Below are 18,137 nucleotides of genomic sequence, written 5' to 3'. Positions count from 1 at the left end.
CACAGAACATTAGAGGATTGACAGAATAAAACCCACTCAAAAATAATCAATGTAGAAACCTTTTAATATATACAAAATGCAACATATGTAAAAAGGTAAATTACAATTTCAGTTTATGAACAGAGGTTGCTGTCTGCTTCTTCTGTTTCTTCTTTAAGTTGCTTGCATCTTTGATTTGCATTTTCACTTGATCTTGCAGTTGAGAGAAGAAGGCCTGGGATGATTTCAAGACCTTGTCTTTACCTTCATCCTACCAACAGACAATACACTCATTGTAACACCACATTTACAAACAGTATTGTTATACTACTTACTCACATATAATGGTATTCAACTTAAAAAAAGTAATCTGATAATTGTTTTTCAAAGGATGCTTTTCACTGCATTCTTATACCACTCCTGCCATCTAAAGAAATAAAGAGTTCCCTTTCTAATCAACAATTAGCACGGTAGGTTAAGGACAGGCAGCAGGAATGGATCCTTGCACAACATGAGCTACAACATATCTGCATTTTGTGTTCCGCTCTCCTTTTGAAAAGTAAGTGCTTTCTACAAGTATTCAAGAATATTTTAGAAGTAATCAAGTTATTTTTCCTATTAGTTTCTAATACCTTAAAATTTCAGAATTAAAAAAAGAATAATTTATAAAGGCATCATAGGTGGTACAGTTTTACTGTTTTATAGTATAGTTTGCATATACACTATGGATACTGTATATGCAAACCAAAATCTTATGAGATTACCACCAAGGTTTGGGTAGTAAGCAAATACCACCTGTCTACAAGGATTTTTGAGGGAATGGAGAGAGACATTAGGAGATGTAGTTGTGCTAAAAGGGATGGGAGGGAAAGAAACCCTGAACTTCATAATTCTTTAGCACAAAGTTCCCTTTTCCCTCTAACTAAATTGTTATCGATCCTTGAGATTTTAATATTGTTTAGCTGGGAAAGCCCCAAGTTATACAGGACTGCTTAAGAGAGCCCTACCTTGAGCAGAGAGACTTTGCCTTCTTTTGTCAGCCTTTTTAATGTTGCTGCAGCAGCCTTCTTGCTAAGTTTTGCGCCTTGTTCGGGTTTCATCTTTTCAAGAAGCTTTTGACGTTTCTCCTTTTCTCTTTGCTTCATGCGTTTACGAAGCTTCTTCTTTCTTCGTTCTCGTTTTTTGTCTGTGGGAGTCTTTTCTGCATCTGTTTTTACATCACCAGCTTTGTTCTTTTCCTACAGAGAGCAAGATCCCCAGATCCATAAGCGTGCAAAATAAAAGACTCACTTCACAATACTCAAATCTGTCTTAGTTTTCCATTATTTCAAGCATTCAGCCAGCTCAGGGCAATGCTACATTGAGGTAAAGGCCAAAAACTAGCAAAAGTTGGAAAGTGAGTTACACAATTGATCAAAGACATGGCAACTGCTCCTCCCTATTGTTATTTAGCTTTCCCTTCTAAATACCTATATACGTGTGGGAACATAATTACCATCATGTAATAGTCAAGAACAAAACCATTATGATCTTCAAGGTCTTTTCCAACCTAGCTGATGGTATATTATGGCCTAGGGCAGACAAAATTAACTCTTTCCTCTCCTTCCAGTTATCAAAAACCAAATCAAACCAAAAAACCCTGCAACAAAATACATACCCCCAAAGAAAACCCCCCACCACCAACTAAAACCCCAATCACGACTAAAATGCAAAGCTGGACATTCCACAAGGTGAGGAACCCAGGCTGAAAGGGGGCAGAATCCTCCCCACTGATCTGGCAGCCAGTACACCTTTCTATCAACAACAGAGATCCCCTCCCAATCCTTAGGTGATTTTTATTGATATTTACCTTGATCTCCTCTGGTGCTAAGAGAGCAGCATCACTAACAGCAACAGGTGCTACTTCTTCCATACTTACAGCTGGAAGGTTTGAAACTATTTTAACTTCTGGCACAGGCTAGAAATAAGGAAACATGTTCAGGACTCAGAACACCATCTCACAGCAGCTTACAGCTAACTGAAGATACTAAATATCTGCATTTATTTAGAGGCAATTACAGCACATTTAGTACAAAATAAAAACAACCACAGTAACACTCAATGTTTACTTTACTTTCCATTTCCCAGATTTATTTAAAGTATCTGGTTTCAAGTGGGGGGAACCCAACTTCATGAAACTTATGTACTTACCGGTTTGGGTGTGAAGTGGAAGTTACAAAGCGCATCCAGCTTCTGGAAGAGTGAATCCATCATTTCCTGAATTTCTTTGTGTTCAGGATTTTCTTCCTCTTCAGTCTTTTGCTGCATTAATAACACAATATTACTGCAATGTCATTCATAAAGCTATTTTACTTGAGTAAGACTGCTAACGGCACAATATACAATTCAGAACAATTTTACTGGTGAACACTCAGAGAAAGATAGAACTGCTTCCACAAAGCTGAACTTCAAATCAAAAGGAAAGACATTGCTTACGTTACCTGGTGAAGTTTCATGTATTCTTGCTCATAGATCTCAGCGAGACTCAGTTTACTCTTTTCAGCATCCAAAGTAATACGTTTCTTGTATTCAAAAGCATCCTCTTTTGGTTTTTCTTTTGGTACTACATCATCCCATGCCTGAGAAAGTTATGCAACTGCAGTCAAATAACAGGTACTGCGGCTTATTTAGAACATTTTTCATATTACTTATGTGACATTAACTAGTTTATGCACGTAGCTTCCCAGGAACACACTGTATCACACTTTCATTTGAAGGAAAATAAAACACCAAACAGCTGAGACAGCTCTAGCTTGTGTACTTTTCTTTAGTGGACTGGGGTAAAAATTGCTTAAGAAATAATGAATGTGTCATGTTCTTAAATACTTTCACCCATATGTACCTCTTTTTTTTTTTTTCCTGTTTAACTAACAAACCTCAACAAGCTGTGGGATACAAATCTTCTATCAATAGCTTTTAAGAAAAATTAAGTAAACAATGGAGTTTGGGTTAGTATTCGGAATGCTTGGAGCATGACAGTTAAGGTAACAGACAAAATTTACAGACTGACTTTATATTCCAAATAAACTCCTTACAGTTTTATCTGCAAACACTAATTTTTTTTGAAGCACACCAAATCTAGCATGTAACAGGCAAGTAACAATAGAGCTCCTTAGAAATACGGCAAAAAAAAAAATAACAACCAGTTGCAGAAATTAAGGTAACACCTAACAGTTTAAGAGCTTCAAACTTATCCTTCAAATGTGCCCCGTGAATCAATCTATCTGTGAACAAAATAGGGAGAAACAAGTAGGAAAATACTAACCTCATCCAATATTCTCTGTTTAATGAGATCTTCAAGCTGAAAAGTAGTTTCTTCTGTGATCACAGGTGCTGAGAGGAGAAAGAGAAGAATTTTAAGATTAATGTTTCTCCAGCAAGAAATACTTTTTGTTCTACAAAGCATAAGCAACAGAAAGTAAAGCCTTCACAAAAATGTGGCAACTGAAGGCAAAGTAAGTAAATAATGTTTTCGTCTATCTTGAAGAGACTAATTGTATTATGCAAGGCTTCTAAATTACTAAATCTGCCACCAAATTAATAAATGTTCTGTTCAGCTAAAAACAAAAAATATTACAATTTCACCACAAAAATGCACAACCTCAAAAACACACAAAGAGGTTTAACTTAGTGTTTTGTTATCCTGTGCTTGAGTCCCTGAGTCGCAAATGTTTTCAGCAAAGTCAGAGGGTTTCAAGAAAACCCAACACAGCATGCAACACGCTTTCAGGAAAGCCCTTACTCACTACTTACCCATTCGGACTGCATGGTCAAAAAGTACCGTTTCCTCCAAAAGGCTGTTTTCAGGTCGCTTTTGTCCAGTCACTTCTCCTTTAAGCTGCCAAGGTTTCTCCTCTAACAACTCGTCTTCTAAACTTTTTATTTTTTTGCTCATCTGAAAAACATAATTTCCTAAGAAGTTTAAAACACAAAGCTCTCAAGTAAACTTAAGGCAGGAAATTAATAGTTATTTCAGGTACTTTAACTCCTCTTCACATGAGAATAGGGAACATATGGTTGCATCTATATCTGGTATAGAGAAGCCACTTTCTCTTTTTCCTTAATTTGTGAATAGCCTCTTCATATTTGCCAGACACTGAACAAACTGGCCACTGTTTTGAAGTATTAGCGAAATAAAGGAAACAATTACCTTTTCCTGTCTCTTCTCAAAAGAAGACTTTATTTCACTGGGATTGCTGCCCTTCTCTAACTGCATATCAGTAATATCTTCTGTTTCACTGTCATCTGGCAAACTAAAAGTAACTTTTTTGGAAGCGTCTTTACTTCTCATATTCTCCACCATCATTTCATTCATATCCTCAACCCTGTAATATCAGAATTTAATATAAAATAAAGGTCAAAAAGCCTCTATAATTTTTACATTAAGGTATTTCAGCCATTAGAAGTTTACCTGTTAAACTAATGCACACATACGAAATACAAAAGCAGGAGACATTAGGGAAATTTCTATACATTAAAAATAATTTTCAAGAACTGAAGTTACAGCTATTAGATGACTTATTCAAATAAATGTCAAGAAACAATACTCAAAAGTTAAGCGAATGAACTACTTTTTAAATCAGACGACAATGCAAATCATGACCATGTAACAAGTAACAGAGAATGGCAAACCATGACGAAAGTAAGCCTGCAATCACACTTCCTTTTATGCTTTATTTCACTGTACAATTACAGGGACGTTCTTAACTGCAAATAATGCATATACTTACTCAGACATACTTTCTTCATTCTGCTCTTCAATAGCACTGTCCGCTTCCTCTTCCTGATCATCTTCAACATCATTACCTACTAAATCGTCATTGACCGGATCAAAGAAATCTTCATATGTCAAGTCTCTAGAACATTTAATTGGCTAAGAAGGGCAAAGGGAAAACAAACCAAAACAAACAAAAACTGTTAAGACTGACAGAAGTCTAAGGGTATCCTGTCTTAAAGGATTAAAGTCTTTATCACCTGGGGAACAGCACTACCTGTGTAAGAGTAATACATTTTAGTGAAACATTAACCTGTGTTAGTGCATCTGAGTAAAGCTGATCTCTTGTATAAGTATTTAAAATATTCTACCACTGAAATTCATTTCTAATTTCAACATATATAGAAGTCAAAGAGCAGTAGATTTTGCCAGCTACTTGTGAGAATGTGTACATGTTCCCTTGTACCTTGAGCATAGTTCTTACTTGCTAGTGGGAATAGAATAGTTAGGGTTGGAAAGGACCTTAACCTCTGGTAACATTAAATAATAAAAGATTTCTATTCAGAACAAGTGCTAAGAAACTTTAAATCAGTTACAAAGCCAGTCACCTTAGAGTTCTCCAGCTACCAGATGTCAATGCTGAGTGATACATCTTTTCAATTTGCTGGGTTACCTATTCTGCAATTCTGCAAGGTCGCTTATTTCTTGTGACGTACTATACTATCTCTTCCTTTATTCATCTAAAAACACAAGACTGCTCTAGAGAGTATGTTCTTCTATACTAGGATATTTTGTCACCAGATATTCATGTTAAATAAAATGAAGCTTCAGAAGTAACCATTAGTCATCTAATCAATATTAACTTGGAATTTTCTACTCAAAGCTCAACAATTTATAGTCATCCTAACAAATATCAGGTCTTGATTTAAAGGAAAACATATCAGAAAATTAATTTGCTGATATTCTTACTTTGACTGTAGCTTCTTCAGATTCTTCTTCCTCATTATCTGAGATGATGTCTTCAAAATAATTAATATCATCTTCTTCCTCCCTGTTTTCCTTCTCTGCGTGTTCTAAAAAAGCTTCCATCTCAGCCAGCTTGAAAAACTTGTCATCCACTACAGATTTTCTTCCCATTTTTTTCAATGTGGTTTCCTTGGCCGTTTTAGTTTCTTGCTCCAGTGCCTCGATATCAAAGTCAAGATCAGAATCCTCATCACTGCATTTCTGCATTATGCTTTCTTTGAGTTTACTCTGCCTTTCTTTAGTTTTAGTTTTATCTTTTGTATTCTTCTGTTCAGTTTCTGCATCCATTATGGTGTCTTCCAGTTCCCTGTCGCTGCTGGTCTCCACATCAGAGTCATTCTCCTCCTTATCTGAGAGAAGGCAAAGACTTTCATCCTTGGCATCCCTTGCAATGGACTTCTTGAAGAAATCGAGAACTTCATTATTCTGGAGCTCTAGCTGCTGCCAAATCTGTTCTTCATCAAAGTTTTCTATCACCAGCTCTTTTAGAGGACTCCCACGAACTATATTACTTCCCAGAGCTTTATTCAAGTCATAGAGAGTCTTTGTTAATGCTCTGAAGTCAGAAGACAATCCATCTTGCACACTAGAGTAGGAAAAAAAAAAATAAAGCTTTTAAAAGGGCAAGTTAGTCTTAATTTTTTATTTTCTATTTTGCAGAATTTACTAGCTTTCATTCATTTTGCACCTTCCATTAAGCTAATCACATCATCATGCTGCAGCTCTTATATGCTTAGGTATTTTGGTGCTACACAATAATACCTTTCAGCAATTACTGCTGATGCTTACTTTCTACACATTTCTTGGGAGTACTACTAGTAAACATTCCTTGAAATAAAGCCATTATAATTTCATTACAGCTTCATTACCATTAGTGTATGAAGTAGCAACTGAAAAGAATATTCCACTCTTCTACGTAGTTTTATCTTAGCGTATCTTGAACTTGGGGAAGTAAATCGGATAGCATTAGACACCTCAGACACCCACGATACGGTCCCTTGACTTCAAAACGGCAATTCCCTACCAAAGAAGCTAGGAAGTAAGGCATTTTCTTCTCTAAAGCCACCCATGCTTCAGCACAGCCGGTAAAACCCAAACCTCCGTCCCCAGCTCCCGAACGCTGCAGGACGGGCCCCCCAGGTCTCGCCGCTGTTAAGAGCTCCCCCGGCCGCCGGCTGTCACGCGGCCTCCCGCAGACGGCCGAGTCCGCACATGGCGGAGCAGCCCCCGCGCACGCACGGGTCGGCACTGGCGGCTCTCGGCCGCTGCGAGGCTGCGTCCCGCAGTACCTGAGGAAGCGTTCGGGGCGCGCCGCGGCGGCGCCCGCCACCCTGAGACACGTCTCCAGCCCCTTCACTGCCGCCATCTCCCCGCCCGCCGAGGCGCATGGAACAACCCGGCGGCACCGCCCCCTGGGCAGCGGGGTGTGCGCTCCGCGCGCGTCCCGCGGCCGGCACCAAGGTTCCGCGCACCGGAGTTCCGGCTCGGCGCCCCGCCCGTGCTGCTGCCACAGAGCCGCCTCGCTTGCTCATGCCACACCCGCTGCGTCCGGTGCGCCTGCTCGTCTTCGCGGTGAACCGGCAGCAAGAGTGATGGCTGCTGCTTCCTCACCTTGGAAGAGCGCGGTACTGCTCTGGATTGGGATGTTCATCAGCACTGGAAACCCTCCTCTAAATATAGTACCGCTACAGTCATCTTTGCAGTTGTCTCTCTGACCTAGATACAAGGGCTATTTTGGAACCATACGTTTCCAGCTGATTCTATGAGCAAAATACCCAACATTACCTGCGTGTGCAAGCTCCCAGCTAGCTGGGCACCCATTCACAGGCCTATGCCATTAGCAAGCACTGCCCACTGTTCAACGGCTTTGTTACTTTACATCGCATAGCTTCCTCAAAGTTTTATTTTGTGAAGTCAAATTAAGCACTGCACCCACAGACTCTTGTGAGGAAGCTGCAGCTGCTGGAGACAACCCGTTCCATTCCTCTTCCATGCTGCAAAACACACCGACAGGGGCTGCCAGCGTCTGCATTCACCCTGCTGCTCCCGGCCCCAGCCGTCCACAGCCGTTCAGTACCTCGATCCAAAACTGTGGCTGGCCTCCTAACTTTGTTCTTGTGACTGCCTCTGCCATTCCTCTGCTGCTTTCATGTTTCCTTCCTACCAACAGCAGAAGTCTTTTCAGCATAAGGAGAACAAAGCACTGCTATGCAACTTCTGTGTGCCTTCTCACTGGCACTTTGCACCCTCAAAAAGCCTTTGTGTGGAGCAGTGCCCAGCCAGCAGAGGCCTGAGTGTGACCTGCACCAGAGCTTCTCTGATCAGCATAAACTTATCTGACACTTAACAGCCTGTGTTGGAAGCAAAAAGCGTCATATCTTGGGACTTTTAAATACCCATTTTGACTACTGACTTGGATCTGCAATTTAATTATATCCGATTTGAAATGGCACAAGCTGGTTATGCATTCTGTATGTACCACAGCACCTGCCATGCCCTGTACCCCTGACACGATAGGGATGCAGCATCAGAAGACAGCCTGCTCGTTGTCCCGAATCTCTTTGCACAAGTGCTTTAGTCAGAGAACTTCCTCTCTCTACAGGTGTCCCTTGCTATCGCTGGCCTCTCTTGTACTTCAGAGCAGCAAACGGCTGCGGATCCCTGCACAGCCGCCTGCTCGCATACAGGCCGCACGCTGCCTGGCAATGGGCGCCCGAGCGAGGCCTCTCCTCCCGCGAAAGAACCGGGCAGCTACGCCCGCCAGCCCAGCGAGGGCTAACGAGCCCCTCGCCCTGACACTGCCATTGCTGCTGCCGGTGCCCCGGACCACGACGCTCCGGTCGCGCCCGTCCTATAAACACAGCGCCGAAGCGGTCACGGCTCGGCCGTGCTTTCAGCGCAGCGCGGCCGGGAGGCGGTGGCCGCTGCTATGGTGACGGCGGAAGGAGGCCGCTCCCCCGAACAAGGCCCCGCCTGCCGCGGCCGGGCCCAGTGAGAGCGGCGAGATGGCGGCCTCCCTGGGGCGCGCGGTGGCCGGTAACGTGGGCGCCGGGCGGGCCGGGGCGGGCAGCGGGGCCAGTGATGGGCGGCCGCGGATCTCGGTGCCCGTTCCGGCCTGGAGGCCTGGTCCGCGGCGGCGGGCAGCGCCGCTTCTCGCGGTGGCCCGGCGGGCAGTCAGGGCGGGACCGCGCCGCCCTTGCCTGCCGTGCGGTGCGGAGCGGGTTCGAGGCTCCCGGTGACAGCCTTACAGGCCGCGACAAACCAGAACTGCTTTTATAAGTGAAAACAAGCCCTCATGATCCAGGTGACAGACACGTTAACAACGGGCATTCTCAGGCTTAGAATAGGCTTATGCGGCAAACTCCAAGCTTAATACTTTCGTCACAAGGAACAGCTTGTCTTTTTTAAAGTACAACCTGGAGGTCAAATGCAGAATCATTACCTGTTCATTATAATTACCTGGACTGTTAGCTCTCTTAGTAGTAAGGGCAGGTTAAACTTACTGTATCTAAACCACACCGTTTCACTTGCAGACTTCTAGAGAAAAGGGAATAAAGAGAGTCAGTGCTTCAGTGATCAATCTGTGGAATACCAGGAATAAAAACACCTTCGTGCAATTGCATTTTGATGGAAGAAACCAGAGCTGCAGTAAAGTGACACTCAATTTCTAGGAACTATGGAGCCCATCTAATTCCCAAAAAACATCTTCTGCACAGAGCAAAGCATCACTTTGGATGGCCTAAGCCTTGTTGGCTGGCCAAGTTTCCAAAATGCTAACATCACCTTGAAATTGTTGGGATTTAAGAATGGGCAGATAGCCTCCATATACCAGATTCCTTGTGACCGTAACAACCTCTCCATGCCTGGCAGTTTCTCTCAACCTCAGGGTGGTCGACAACAGAACAGTGCCTAGTGACAATGTTCTTCTTACTGTGACCCACAGTTGTATAACCTCCCCATAGAGAACATGACTGAATTCAATTGGATTTGTCTTGTGTTTGATGACTTAGCCAAGTAAGTCAATGAACACTGCCCCGCATAAGGAGCAACAAGCCTATGAATAAAAATTTGAAGGAAGAGGATCTTATTTTATGGGGTACTTGAGATTTGTTACTTCACATTCATAATCTGCTCTGTTATAGAATGTAAGCCTCCACTGGTAGAACTGTGCATGTTTAAACCCTGATGTGCATAATACTAGTCGATCAGTGAACCATTAATAGAATAAAGCACAAATAAATAAATTTAAAACTATACTTCAGATGAAGCTGAAGAATGTGACATATATTCTGCAGTATCACTGAGACTAGGAACCCAGCAATCGCGTAAGAGAGTAGGGTCAGATGAATCTTCTCTAAAGGACAAATTCAGATTTGGCTGTCAGTGTTTGAAAAATAAGTTCTTAAAAAAACCCTTCAAGTAGGGCAAATGGTGTATATACCTGGAGAAGCCACTGGGTGTGTGAATTTAGTCAGCATATGCAAGTTTTTGAAGCAGGGCAGACACTTGGATAGATGTGTTTGTCAGAATATCCACTTGCTTCAAAAGAAGCAGAGAAAGTTTTTAACATTGGAGAAAGTTAAGAATTACTTGAATAATTCTGTAAGTCAGTTGAGAAATACTTTTGCCATTGAAGAATTTAGCCACAACAGTTAATAGGAGTAGTTTTTGATAATATGCATAAATATAAGTGTTTCTTTCCTGAAACATGGAAGTGATAGGGTTTCAATCTGAAATTTTCTGGAAAGCTTTCTTTTTCACTGCAAGATCATCTTTTGATTATTGGATTAGAAGAAGAAGATGAGAATTTTAAGTAACTAACCTATAATTGCTACTAATTATATAATACAAGAAAACCACAAATGTTTTTTTGTTTAATCTCAGACAATTCATATTGGTAATTATGGGTTTAAAATTAAAGCTCTGTATACATATGACTAGAGGTAGAGTAAATTCACAAGACTTCTAGAATAAAGTAAAAAAAACCCCAACAAACCTGCAGAAAAGTCCACTGCCCCTACATACTCAGATGAAGAATATATAGAAGTTCTACCACCCAATCCATAATTAAGTGAGAGGAGGAAATAGATGCATAAATAATATTGTCATATGGGTGGGCATTTAAGTATCTTTGACTTTATAAGAATTCTAGAAATATACTTCACTTTTCAATCTATTATCTTTCCAGATACCACACCACAAGAATCAAACATTTCTTAGGCAGAACACAACAGAAGTAGCATTTTCTATTCTTTTAGCTATTGTCTCAGTAATAACTTTTTAACAGTCTGTGTCTCTAATTTCTGTTGATTTACAAAATGCAAATTAAAATATAATAGGTATGTAGTCATACACCCTATGTGAAGTACAGCAAGAATTACAGATGAGAGATGTAAAAAAAGAAGGTAAAAATCCTAGCTTTTCCCGTCCATACAGATTGTTTGAAAAATCTGTATTAGTAGTCATTTCCACTGAACTGTGGTCTGTTAATATTTGGAAGGAATGAAACAATAAAAGGCTCTAGGGAACACAACAAATTTTATAGTGATCCTTATCTTTCAAAGGATATTTGTGTTTTGGAGAATACTGACCTGTAGGTGGAAGAGAATCTCTTGCTTCAGCAAGAACCGAATCAGGATATTTCTGTGTAGAAGTTGATAGGGTATTATTTTTTATCATTGAAAAGTACTTGGAAAAGTTTTTTTTAGAAAAATAAAAAGTTGACATGTACTTGGAAATACTGCTTTACTATGCCATTATGATAGCCTAAAGGTAACCAGCGAAAAATTATTTTGTAGAACTTCTGTCTGTAATGAAGGAGATGAAAGGATGTACTGTGTGAAGGCTGACAAAAAATACTCCAGGGCAGTCACTTGCAGAACTGGGCAAGTTTCTGGAAATACTTAAAGTAGGATGTTGATTTAGTATTCTCAAAAGATTCTGAAGAGACTTAGTTTTGTGGTACTAAGTCTTTGGAAGTATGTACATTGCAGTTTTAAGTCTCAAACACACACAAACACTTCTTCATCATGGAAGTATGTACATTGCAGTTTTAAGTCTCAAACACACACAAACACTTCTTCATCACAGCACAATGCTCAGAAAGGCTTAAATTCAAGGACTGCATTAATTGTCTTTGTGAAGAAAAATTAACTGATAGTTGTGGAGTCTTGAATTCCTGTGAAATGGTAGTTCTCATTTTCACTCAGTGAAGCTACCAGCTTAATTACAGCTACTAATAATCTTACAGTTGCTACTAACCTTACAGAGTACAAAGAGTCTGGGAAAATGCAAGCCAGGTTATCCTCACTATATTGCAAAGCATCAGAATCTCATTGCATGTTTGGCACAATCACTTAGCAAAATAGCACATTCGTGACTTTAAAGCTAAGAATGACTCAAAGACTTCCAAAAATGCTGAGATGCCTGAGGCACTGTGAACTCTGACATGGCCTAAAGCAAACTGGCGTGAAATAAAAATGCAGTTTTTATGAATATATCCCTTCATCTGATTCTAATTCTGGTGCTAGAAACAGCTGATAGATGACAATTTCTCCCCTAACCTCTCCACATTCTAGACTCAGATTAATTTTAAATGTAATTAATTTGTAAGTATCCTCATTTTATATCCTTTTCTCAGTGTGGGCTTTGTTGTTTGTTTTTTTTTTTTTTTTTAACAAGGAACTATTTATAAGCGACACAGCAATTTGACACAGATAGTGCAAAGTTCAGTATTGCCTTGTCAGAGCAGTCAGTGAAGAGTTCTGGACATATCTAAGCAGTTTTTCATGACACTGAGTTTCTCCATAACTTCTCCATCTTTTGACTACATGTTAGCCCTTACGTTTGTGTCTTATGGTCATCCAATATTATTTATAATTAGGTTTTCATTTATCATGAGGCCAAATCATATTCTTTTCCTTTTGTAAGTCATACTGTAGTCAGTGACACTTGTTACATTTAAAAAGCTATTATGATTTTAACCTTTAAGGATGATCTTCAAAATTATTATTGGTCAGTTGGCCATAATATTGTTCACAGTACTTAGAACTGAAACAATGCTAAGCATCTTGAAACAGATCAGTGAAACAAGACCTGTATGGCATGTGAAAGGTAAGAAGGGCAAATGACTTAATCATCTGAGAAAGAGAAAATAAGAAATTGTGAGATTTTTTGATTCCTTAAGCTTCAGCTGTGACAAGACATTTCTTTCCTTGCTAAAGTTAGTTCTGACAGCTGGGAGCTGAAGTCCTTTCTTTACCTTCTGGATCTTGCAGTATCACTTCTATCCAAGGTTTTGTCTAGGTTTTCTTACTTATTTGTTATGATCTCTAGATGAATAGGCATACATCATTTCTTTCTCTATTTTGTAAGAAGCTCTGAAGAAATCAGAAGTAACTTTTAAGTACATTATATAGTTGAACATTACATTTGGCCATGTATTCCTCTTTTTAACAGGCATGTGTAAGTAAGCATTTACATCAAATTTGTGTTTGGTTTTAGTTTTGTTTCTTATACTTCTGAATAATTTCAGTCTCTGAAAAAAAATTAATTGAACTGTTGGCACTACAGTATAACTCTGTCCTTGGTCTCAGCTTTGCACACTGGCGTGCTTATGACATAGGAGTTGCATAGGCCTCATTGAAAGGGGATAGAGCAGATACCAATACTTTCTCAAAAACACTATATCTGTGCTATTCACTTTTTTTCAGGGCTTCTTAGCAGATTACAGACTTCAGCTACCACAACACGAACTCTATTACCATCCAGTTCCTGTTCTCAAAACATTCCAAGCTGTTTGTGGAAACTGGGCCGACTTAATCATGTAGCGATTGCAGTACCTGATTTGGAAAAAGCTCAGTCCTTGTATAAAGATGTGTTAGGAGCACAGGTGAGCGAGACTGTTGCTCTTCCCGAACATGGTGTCTACACTGTTTTTGTGGAGCTGGGAAATACCAAGCTGGAACTTCTACATCCTTTAGGAGAGGAGAGTCCCATTGCAAGCTTTCTGCAAAAAAACAAGACCGGAGGAATGCACCATATCTGCATTGAGGTATTTTAACACAATATAACATGCAATAAGATAGAGACATATATGCATAATTTTTTCATAGGTTTGACCTGTCAAGATCTGTCAAGAACAAATATATAAAACTATCATATTTGTGAGAATTTATATTGCATAAGAAGAAGTCTTAAACATTACTTTTTCCATTCTGGAAATCACATGAGCTATGTGATATTTTTTTCCTCTTTTAGGCTATAAAGATTAAATGGGGAGGGATAAGTATCCAGTGTGGAAGGTGGACAAGCCCAACGGCTTGTGGAGAGTGTTTGGCAGATGTGAACTTCCTGACATAGAAAGGACACACTGGAAAAAGACATAGTTTTAGGTTTAAGCTAAGGCATAGATTTAGATTTTCAGAAGTTTCTTTCTGTTTGATATTTAGCTGATAATTGTAAAGAGAAGTCAAAAAAGATTGGCAGTTGTACTTACCAAACAGCAGTAAAGTCGCCAGAGTTCCTTCTGTCCTGTTCTTCCTTGTCCATCAAAGAGAGATTGGTCTGGAAGTACACAAGATGTAAAGGTGCTGGTAAAGTACTTATCTTATACTCAAGTTTTAGTGTAGATGTTTGATGCAAAGTGTCATGCTGCTGCCTATGATGTATGTTTTTAATATTTTACAGATCTGAGTCTTGCAAGCTTTATTATTTCATGCAAAGTGTAATAATAAAAAGTAATGGGATTACTGAGGTAAAAATTGTTTTCAGAATACATCTATTATGACCAGTGTTTGCAGTTGCATGCTTTCTTCGAGAACTGATAAATTTTGCATACACACAGGCATTGCAGTTTTTCTTACATTGTTTGACTATTTGCACATATTCAAGAATAAGAAAATGAATGCTGTTTAAATTGGCCATAAATTGTATTGCTAGGCAGTTCTGCTTTAAAAATGTTTTGACCTCAGCTGAACTTAGGAAATGGGGACTGTAGAAGAAAGAAGCAAGTGGCAGTAAGAAAAAAACCCACCCTCCAGTCCTCTTTAAGAGCAGTGGAGTGACTTACAGGTACAGGTAAGGAAGTTGTAGGCATTTCTCAGCAAAACCACGTCAAAACCCCCTAGGCTTTCAAGTATATGCAATCCATTTTAAGATGTTTAAAGAAATACTTTTTACCAGCAGAAATAGTTCTATGTAGATTGATATCTTGTATGAGAGATGATCTTCTTGCATATAAACCAAAGATGGCTGTTGAGAGAAGTCATACAGCTAGTTATGAATCTTGAGAAGAATGGAATATGCTAATTATACCACATTGGACAATGCAAAAGTGTTGTATTAAAAAAGAAAATTTATAACTGTATACAATAGGTCAAGCAAGCCAGGGGTCATAATCTAGCAGTTCATTCCTGTTAATCGGTGAGCTAGTGCTACTTGCAGCCAGATTTTCCTAAATGAAGTCCTGTAAATCACTAATTGATAATCGGGGTGGAGGGGGAAAGATTGTCCTAAGTCCCTCATGTTTGTCTCCATGTGAAAACAAATGGAAGATTATAGACTAATTTACATAGAGAAAAAAGCTATCCATTGTTGACCTGCTGTTTAAGTGGGACTGAAAACCACTACCATAGTCAGTCAAAAAGATACTAACCTCCCTCCTCCAATTTTCCATTCTTCTCACAACGGAAAACCTTACAATTTCAAAGATATGTTGTCTTCTGAAGCTGAGCAAAAACAGTTTTCAGAAAAACTGTAAAAGAACTTCCGTCTTAATTGACTGTTCAACTATTTTGTAGAAATATCTCTCTATGAACAATTTTATTGCAAAAAGCTGAATTGTAAAAATTCTTTCCATACTGGAAAGGAAGCCTGACAAGTTTATCAAAATGTGCTTTTACTTTCTTCCTTCTGTCTTACTATTCAAAGGAAAATTTCAGACAGAAGTTTCGATAGCATTCTAAGAAGAAATTAGATTATTCCTGACCAGCTATAATTGAATTTAGTACCTGCAAAGAAAGCATGCTGGACACTTGTAGAATAAGAGAGCAATCCGATCCTGGTACTCTCCTAACATGGATGCACCAAGAGGCTTTCCACTGTTTACTCTCTCTGCTTCCTCAGGATGCAGTAATTCATTCCAGCTGAGCCCAGACATAGTTCTTCTGGTCATCTCTGCAAGACAGGAGCAGCAGCTGCAGTAGCTTTTCTGCTTGGGGAAACAACCTGGAGGGGGCTGTGGCACACATGACATGTGCTGGTTTATTTTAGATAAAACTTGACAGTCACTTTTTTTTTTTTAGCGGACTGGTAGTTCTGTGTAGGAAGAGCTGTAGCGAGTTTGGAATTTTCATGAACAGAATTGGTGCAAATGAGTAGGAATTAACTGATGTCTGTTCCTCTGAATTAAAGCTAGGTATTTCCTTCTTCCCTACAATGGCTTCATGCAAGTTTATTCACCAAGTTATGTCCAGACATCTGTCTTGAAAAATGGCAATGGTATTATTTTAATTCCAGGTTGTTATTGATTATTGACTCTTGGATCTGCCAAGCTGAGTGCTAATTTAATTATTGCAAAGAACTAATGCATTTATGGTTTCAGAAAATTCAAATTTCATCTGATGACATGACATCAGACTTAAGATCACATTATGCAGTGTAGACATGGTTTTGTTAATTACATATTTCTGCAGGAAACTGTACTGAAATATGTTAAAAGCTATGATTATAATCAAGCTCAGTAGGAAAACAGGTCATATTCTGGGTATGTTTCTGATAATTCTGAGGTTTTCTTAGTAAACTTTATGAAGCTTAACCTACTCAGAAGGAAGATGCATAAATCTGAAAGAGGTTTTCCTTTTACCTTCTGCCTATTGCCCTCTCTTTTACCAGCATCTAATGAGTTCTGTCATCAATTAGACAGGGAGGCATTCTTCTTTAGTTATGGATAGTTTGAAAGCAGTATGATCTTGGTAATAGTAGTGCAGACTTCAGGTTATTTATGGAATCCTTTTAAAGTAACAATATATAATAATCTATGGGCTTTGTGCATGAGTGATTCTTTAATAATTTCTTAAATATAACACTATTTAAACAGTATTTTATAAAATCTTCAAACAACAAATGCAAACTTCTGTAGGATTTTTAAGGCTAGATGTTTTAAAACTTTTATAATTTAATTTATTTTCAGAATTATATTAGAATTTAGAAATAACATTTTAGTAAGGAATTACATTGTTGCTCCTAATTGTAGAATCTGCATAATACAGTGTACCATGTTAATTTGTGTGAACTGTATTTTTCTTTTATAAGGTTGATGACATAAAAGCAGCTATGACAGAACTGAAGAAAAAAAAGATACGAATATTGAGTGAAGAGCCAAAAATAGGTGCACATGGCAAACCTGTGATTTTTCTTCACCCTAAAGATTGCCATGGAGTCCTTGTGGAACTTGAGCAAGCTTGAGCTGTAATACTCATAAATAAAACAATAGATTAGTTGTGAAGTTACTGAGGTGGTGCTGGGAATATTGATGTGATATTCACTCTTTACAAGTTCGCTGTAGTTGCCATGGGTTAAGTACAGCTTTTGTGTACTGAAATTGTGCTACAGGTTTAGGGTTCTTTTTTGTTGTTGATCTGATTTTCAGAATTAGTGTTTATATTTTTTAAATTCTCTGTGATTCTAAAGACAAACACATAAGCCAAGTAGCAATTTATGTTCTGTTGCCTCATGTTTGCAGCATGATTTTACCTCTGTAACCACAGAAACTGTACAATTTCTAGGTCAACCCACATTATTTTGTTCTACATTTCAGAACAGAGACCCACTTCTCAGTGACAACACTAAATCTTAGCTATTCACCTTAGAAATAAAGGAAAAATGAACATTGTATTTTCTGTTTTCACCATTCACCGTCTGTGCTTCACACTGATTTATTGGTTCATGCAATAAAAAAAAATCCTTACATTATTGTATGGTTATCTGCAGTCTTTGGCATAACTACTGCCAAGGAAGTTACCATGCATACATCATCATTTAGTTGTTTTATGAACACTGTGGTTATCCAGACAGTTCAAGAAAAGTACCTGAAAAATTATTTGCCTGAAATGTATTTCAGACTGTAGTGTACTTTTCATTTTATTTCTTTTTCGGGTATTGAATATTTGTTTTTTAAGCTTTAGCCATATGAAGGTATCTGGGACAGACCTGAACAAATAGTGATTAATCTTTTAACTTACTTTATAGATACGGTTTTCTATGCAAAAGCACTTGCAAAATCAGAGGCAAACACAAGCCGCATAAGTCTTGGTTACGAACGCTGTCTTTAACATCAGAGAGTGTGCCAGTATGCTCATGTTTCTGACAGACTGCAGTC

The 18,137-nt window shown here is 38.9% G+C and overlaps 2 protein-coding genes and 1 long non-coding RNA gene across 7 annotated transcripts; 2 read left to right on the top strand and 1 right to left on the bottom strand.

Annotated features, from left to right (window-relative positions):
- Positions 1-46: 46 nt before the first annotated feature.
- Positions 47-7,200, bottom strand: MPHOSPH10 (M-phase phosphoprotein 10). Its single transcript, XM_065688898.1, has 11 exons — positions 7,048-7,200; positions 5,702-6,344; positions 4,749-4,891; positions 4,169-4,343; positions 3,772-3,913; positions 3,284-3,351; positions 2,460-2,597; positions 2,170-2,280; positions 1,829-1,936; positions 987-1,217; positions 47-250 (listed from the first exon to the last, which is right to left on the bottom strand). Exons 1-11 carry the CDS (start codon positions 7,122-7,124, stop codon positions 101-103), a joined length of 1,986 nt encoding a protein of 661 aa, XP_065544970.1. The 5' UTR covers positions 7,125-7,200; the 3' UTR covers positions 47-100.
- Positions 7,201-8,713: 1,513 nt separating this feature from the next.
- On the top strand, positions 8,714-17,653 carry MCEE (methylmalonyl-CoA epimerase). 5 transcript variants are annotated; one of them, XR_010614737.1, is made up of 5 exons: positions 8,714-8,794; positions 13,471-13,811; positions 14,209-14,346; positions 14,731-14,836; positions 17,072-17,158. XR_010614737.1 is itself a non-coding variant. In XM_065688900.1 (5 exons), exons 1-5 carry the CDS (start codon positions 8,764-8,766, stop codon positions 17,222-17,224), a joined length of 501 nt encoding a protein of 166 aa, XP_065544972.1. In that variant the 5' UTR covers positions 8,714-8,763; the 3' UTR covers positions 17,225-17,653. The 5 variants fall into 5 exon arrangements, 3 of the variants coding, with proteins under 3 accessions (XP_065544972.1, XP_065544974.1, XP_065544971.1); XM_065688900.1 differs by lacking the exons at positions 14,209-14,346; positions 14,731-14,836 and adding an exon at positions 14,447-14,513 and having other exon boundaries at positions 13,471-13,649; positions 13,741-13,811; positions 17,072-17,653; XR_010614738.1 differs by lacking the exon at positions 14,731-14,836.
- On the top strand, positions 8,801-10,019 carry LOC136019090 (uncharacterized). The gene is made up of 2 exons (XR_010614740.1): positions 8,801-9,062; positions 9,292-10,019. It is a non-coding gene; the product is annotated as an uncharacterized LOC136019090 (long non-coding RNA).
- Positions 17,654-18,137: the final 484 nt, after the last annotated feature.

The sequence above is a fragment of the Lathamus discolor genome, chromosome 8 (genome assembly GCF_037157495.1).
Source record: "Lathamus discolor isolate bLatDis1 chromosome 8, bLatDis1.hap1, whole genome shotgun sequence".
In the NCBI taxonomy this organism is placed as follows: domain Eukaryota; kingdom Metazoa; phylum Chordata; class Aves; order Psittaciformes; family Psittacidae; genus Lathamus; species Lathamus discolor.
The sequence above is the reverse complement of the archived record's forward strand: the minus strand, read 5'-3'. Positions and strand labels throughout refer to the sequence as shown.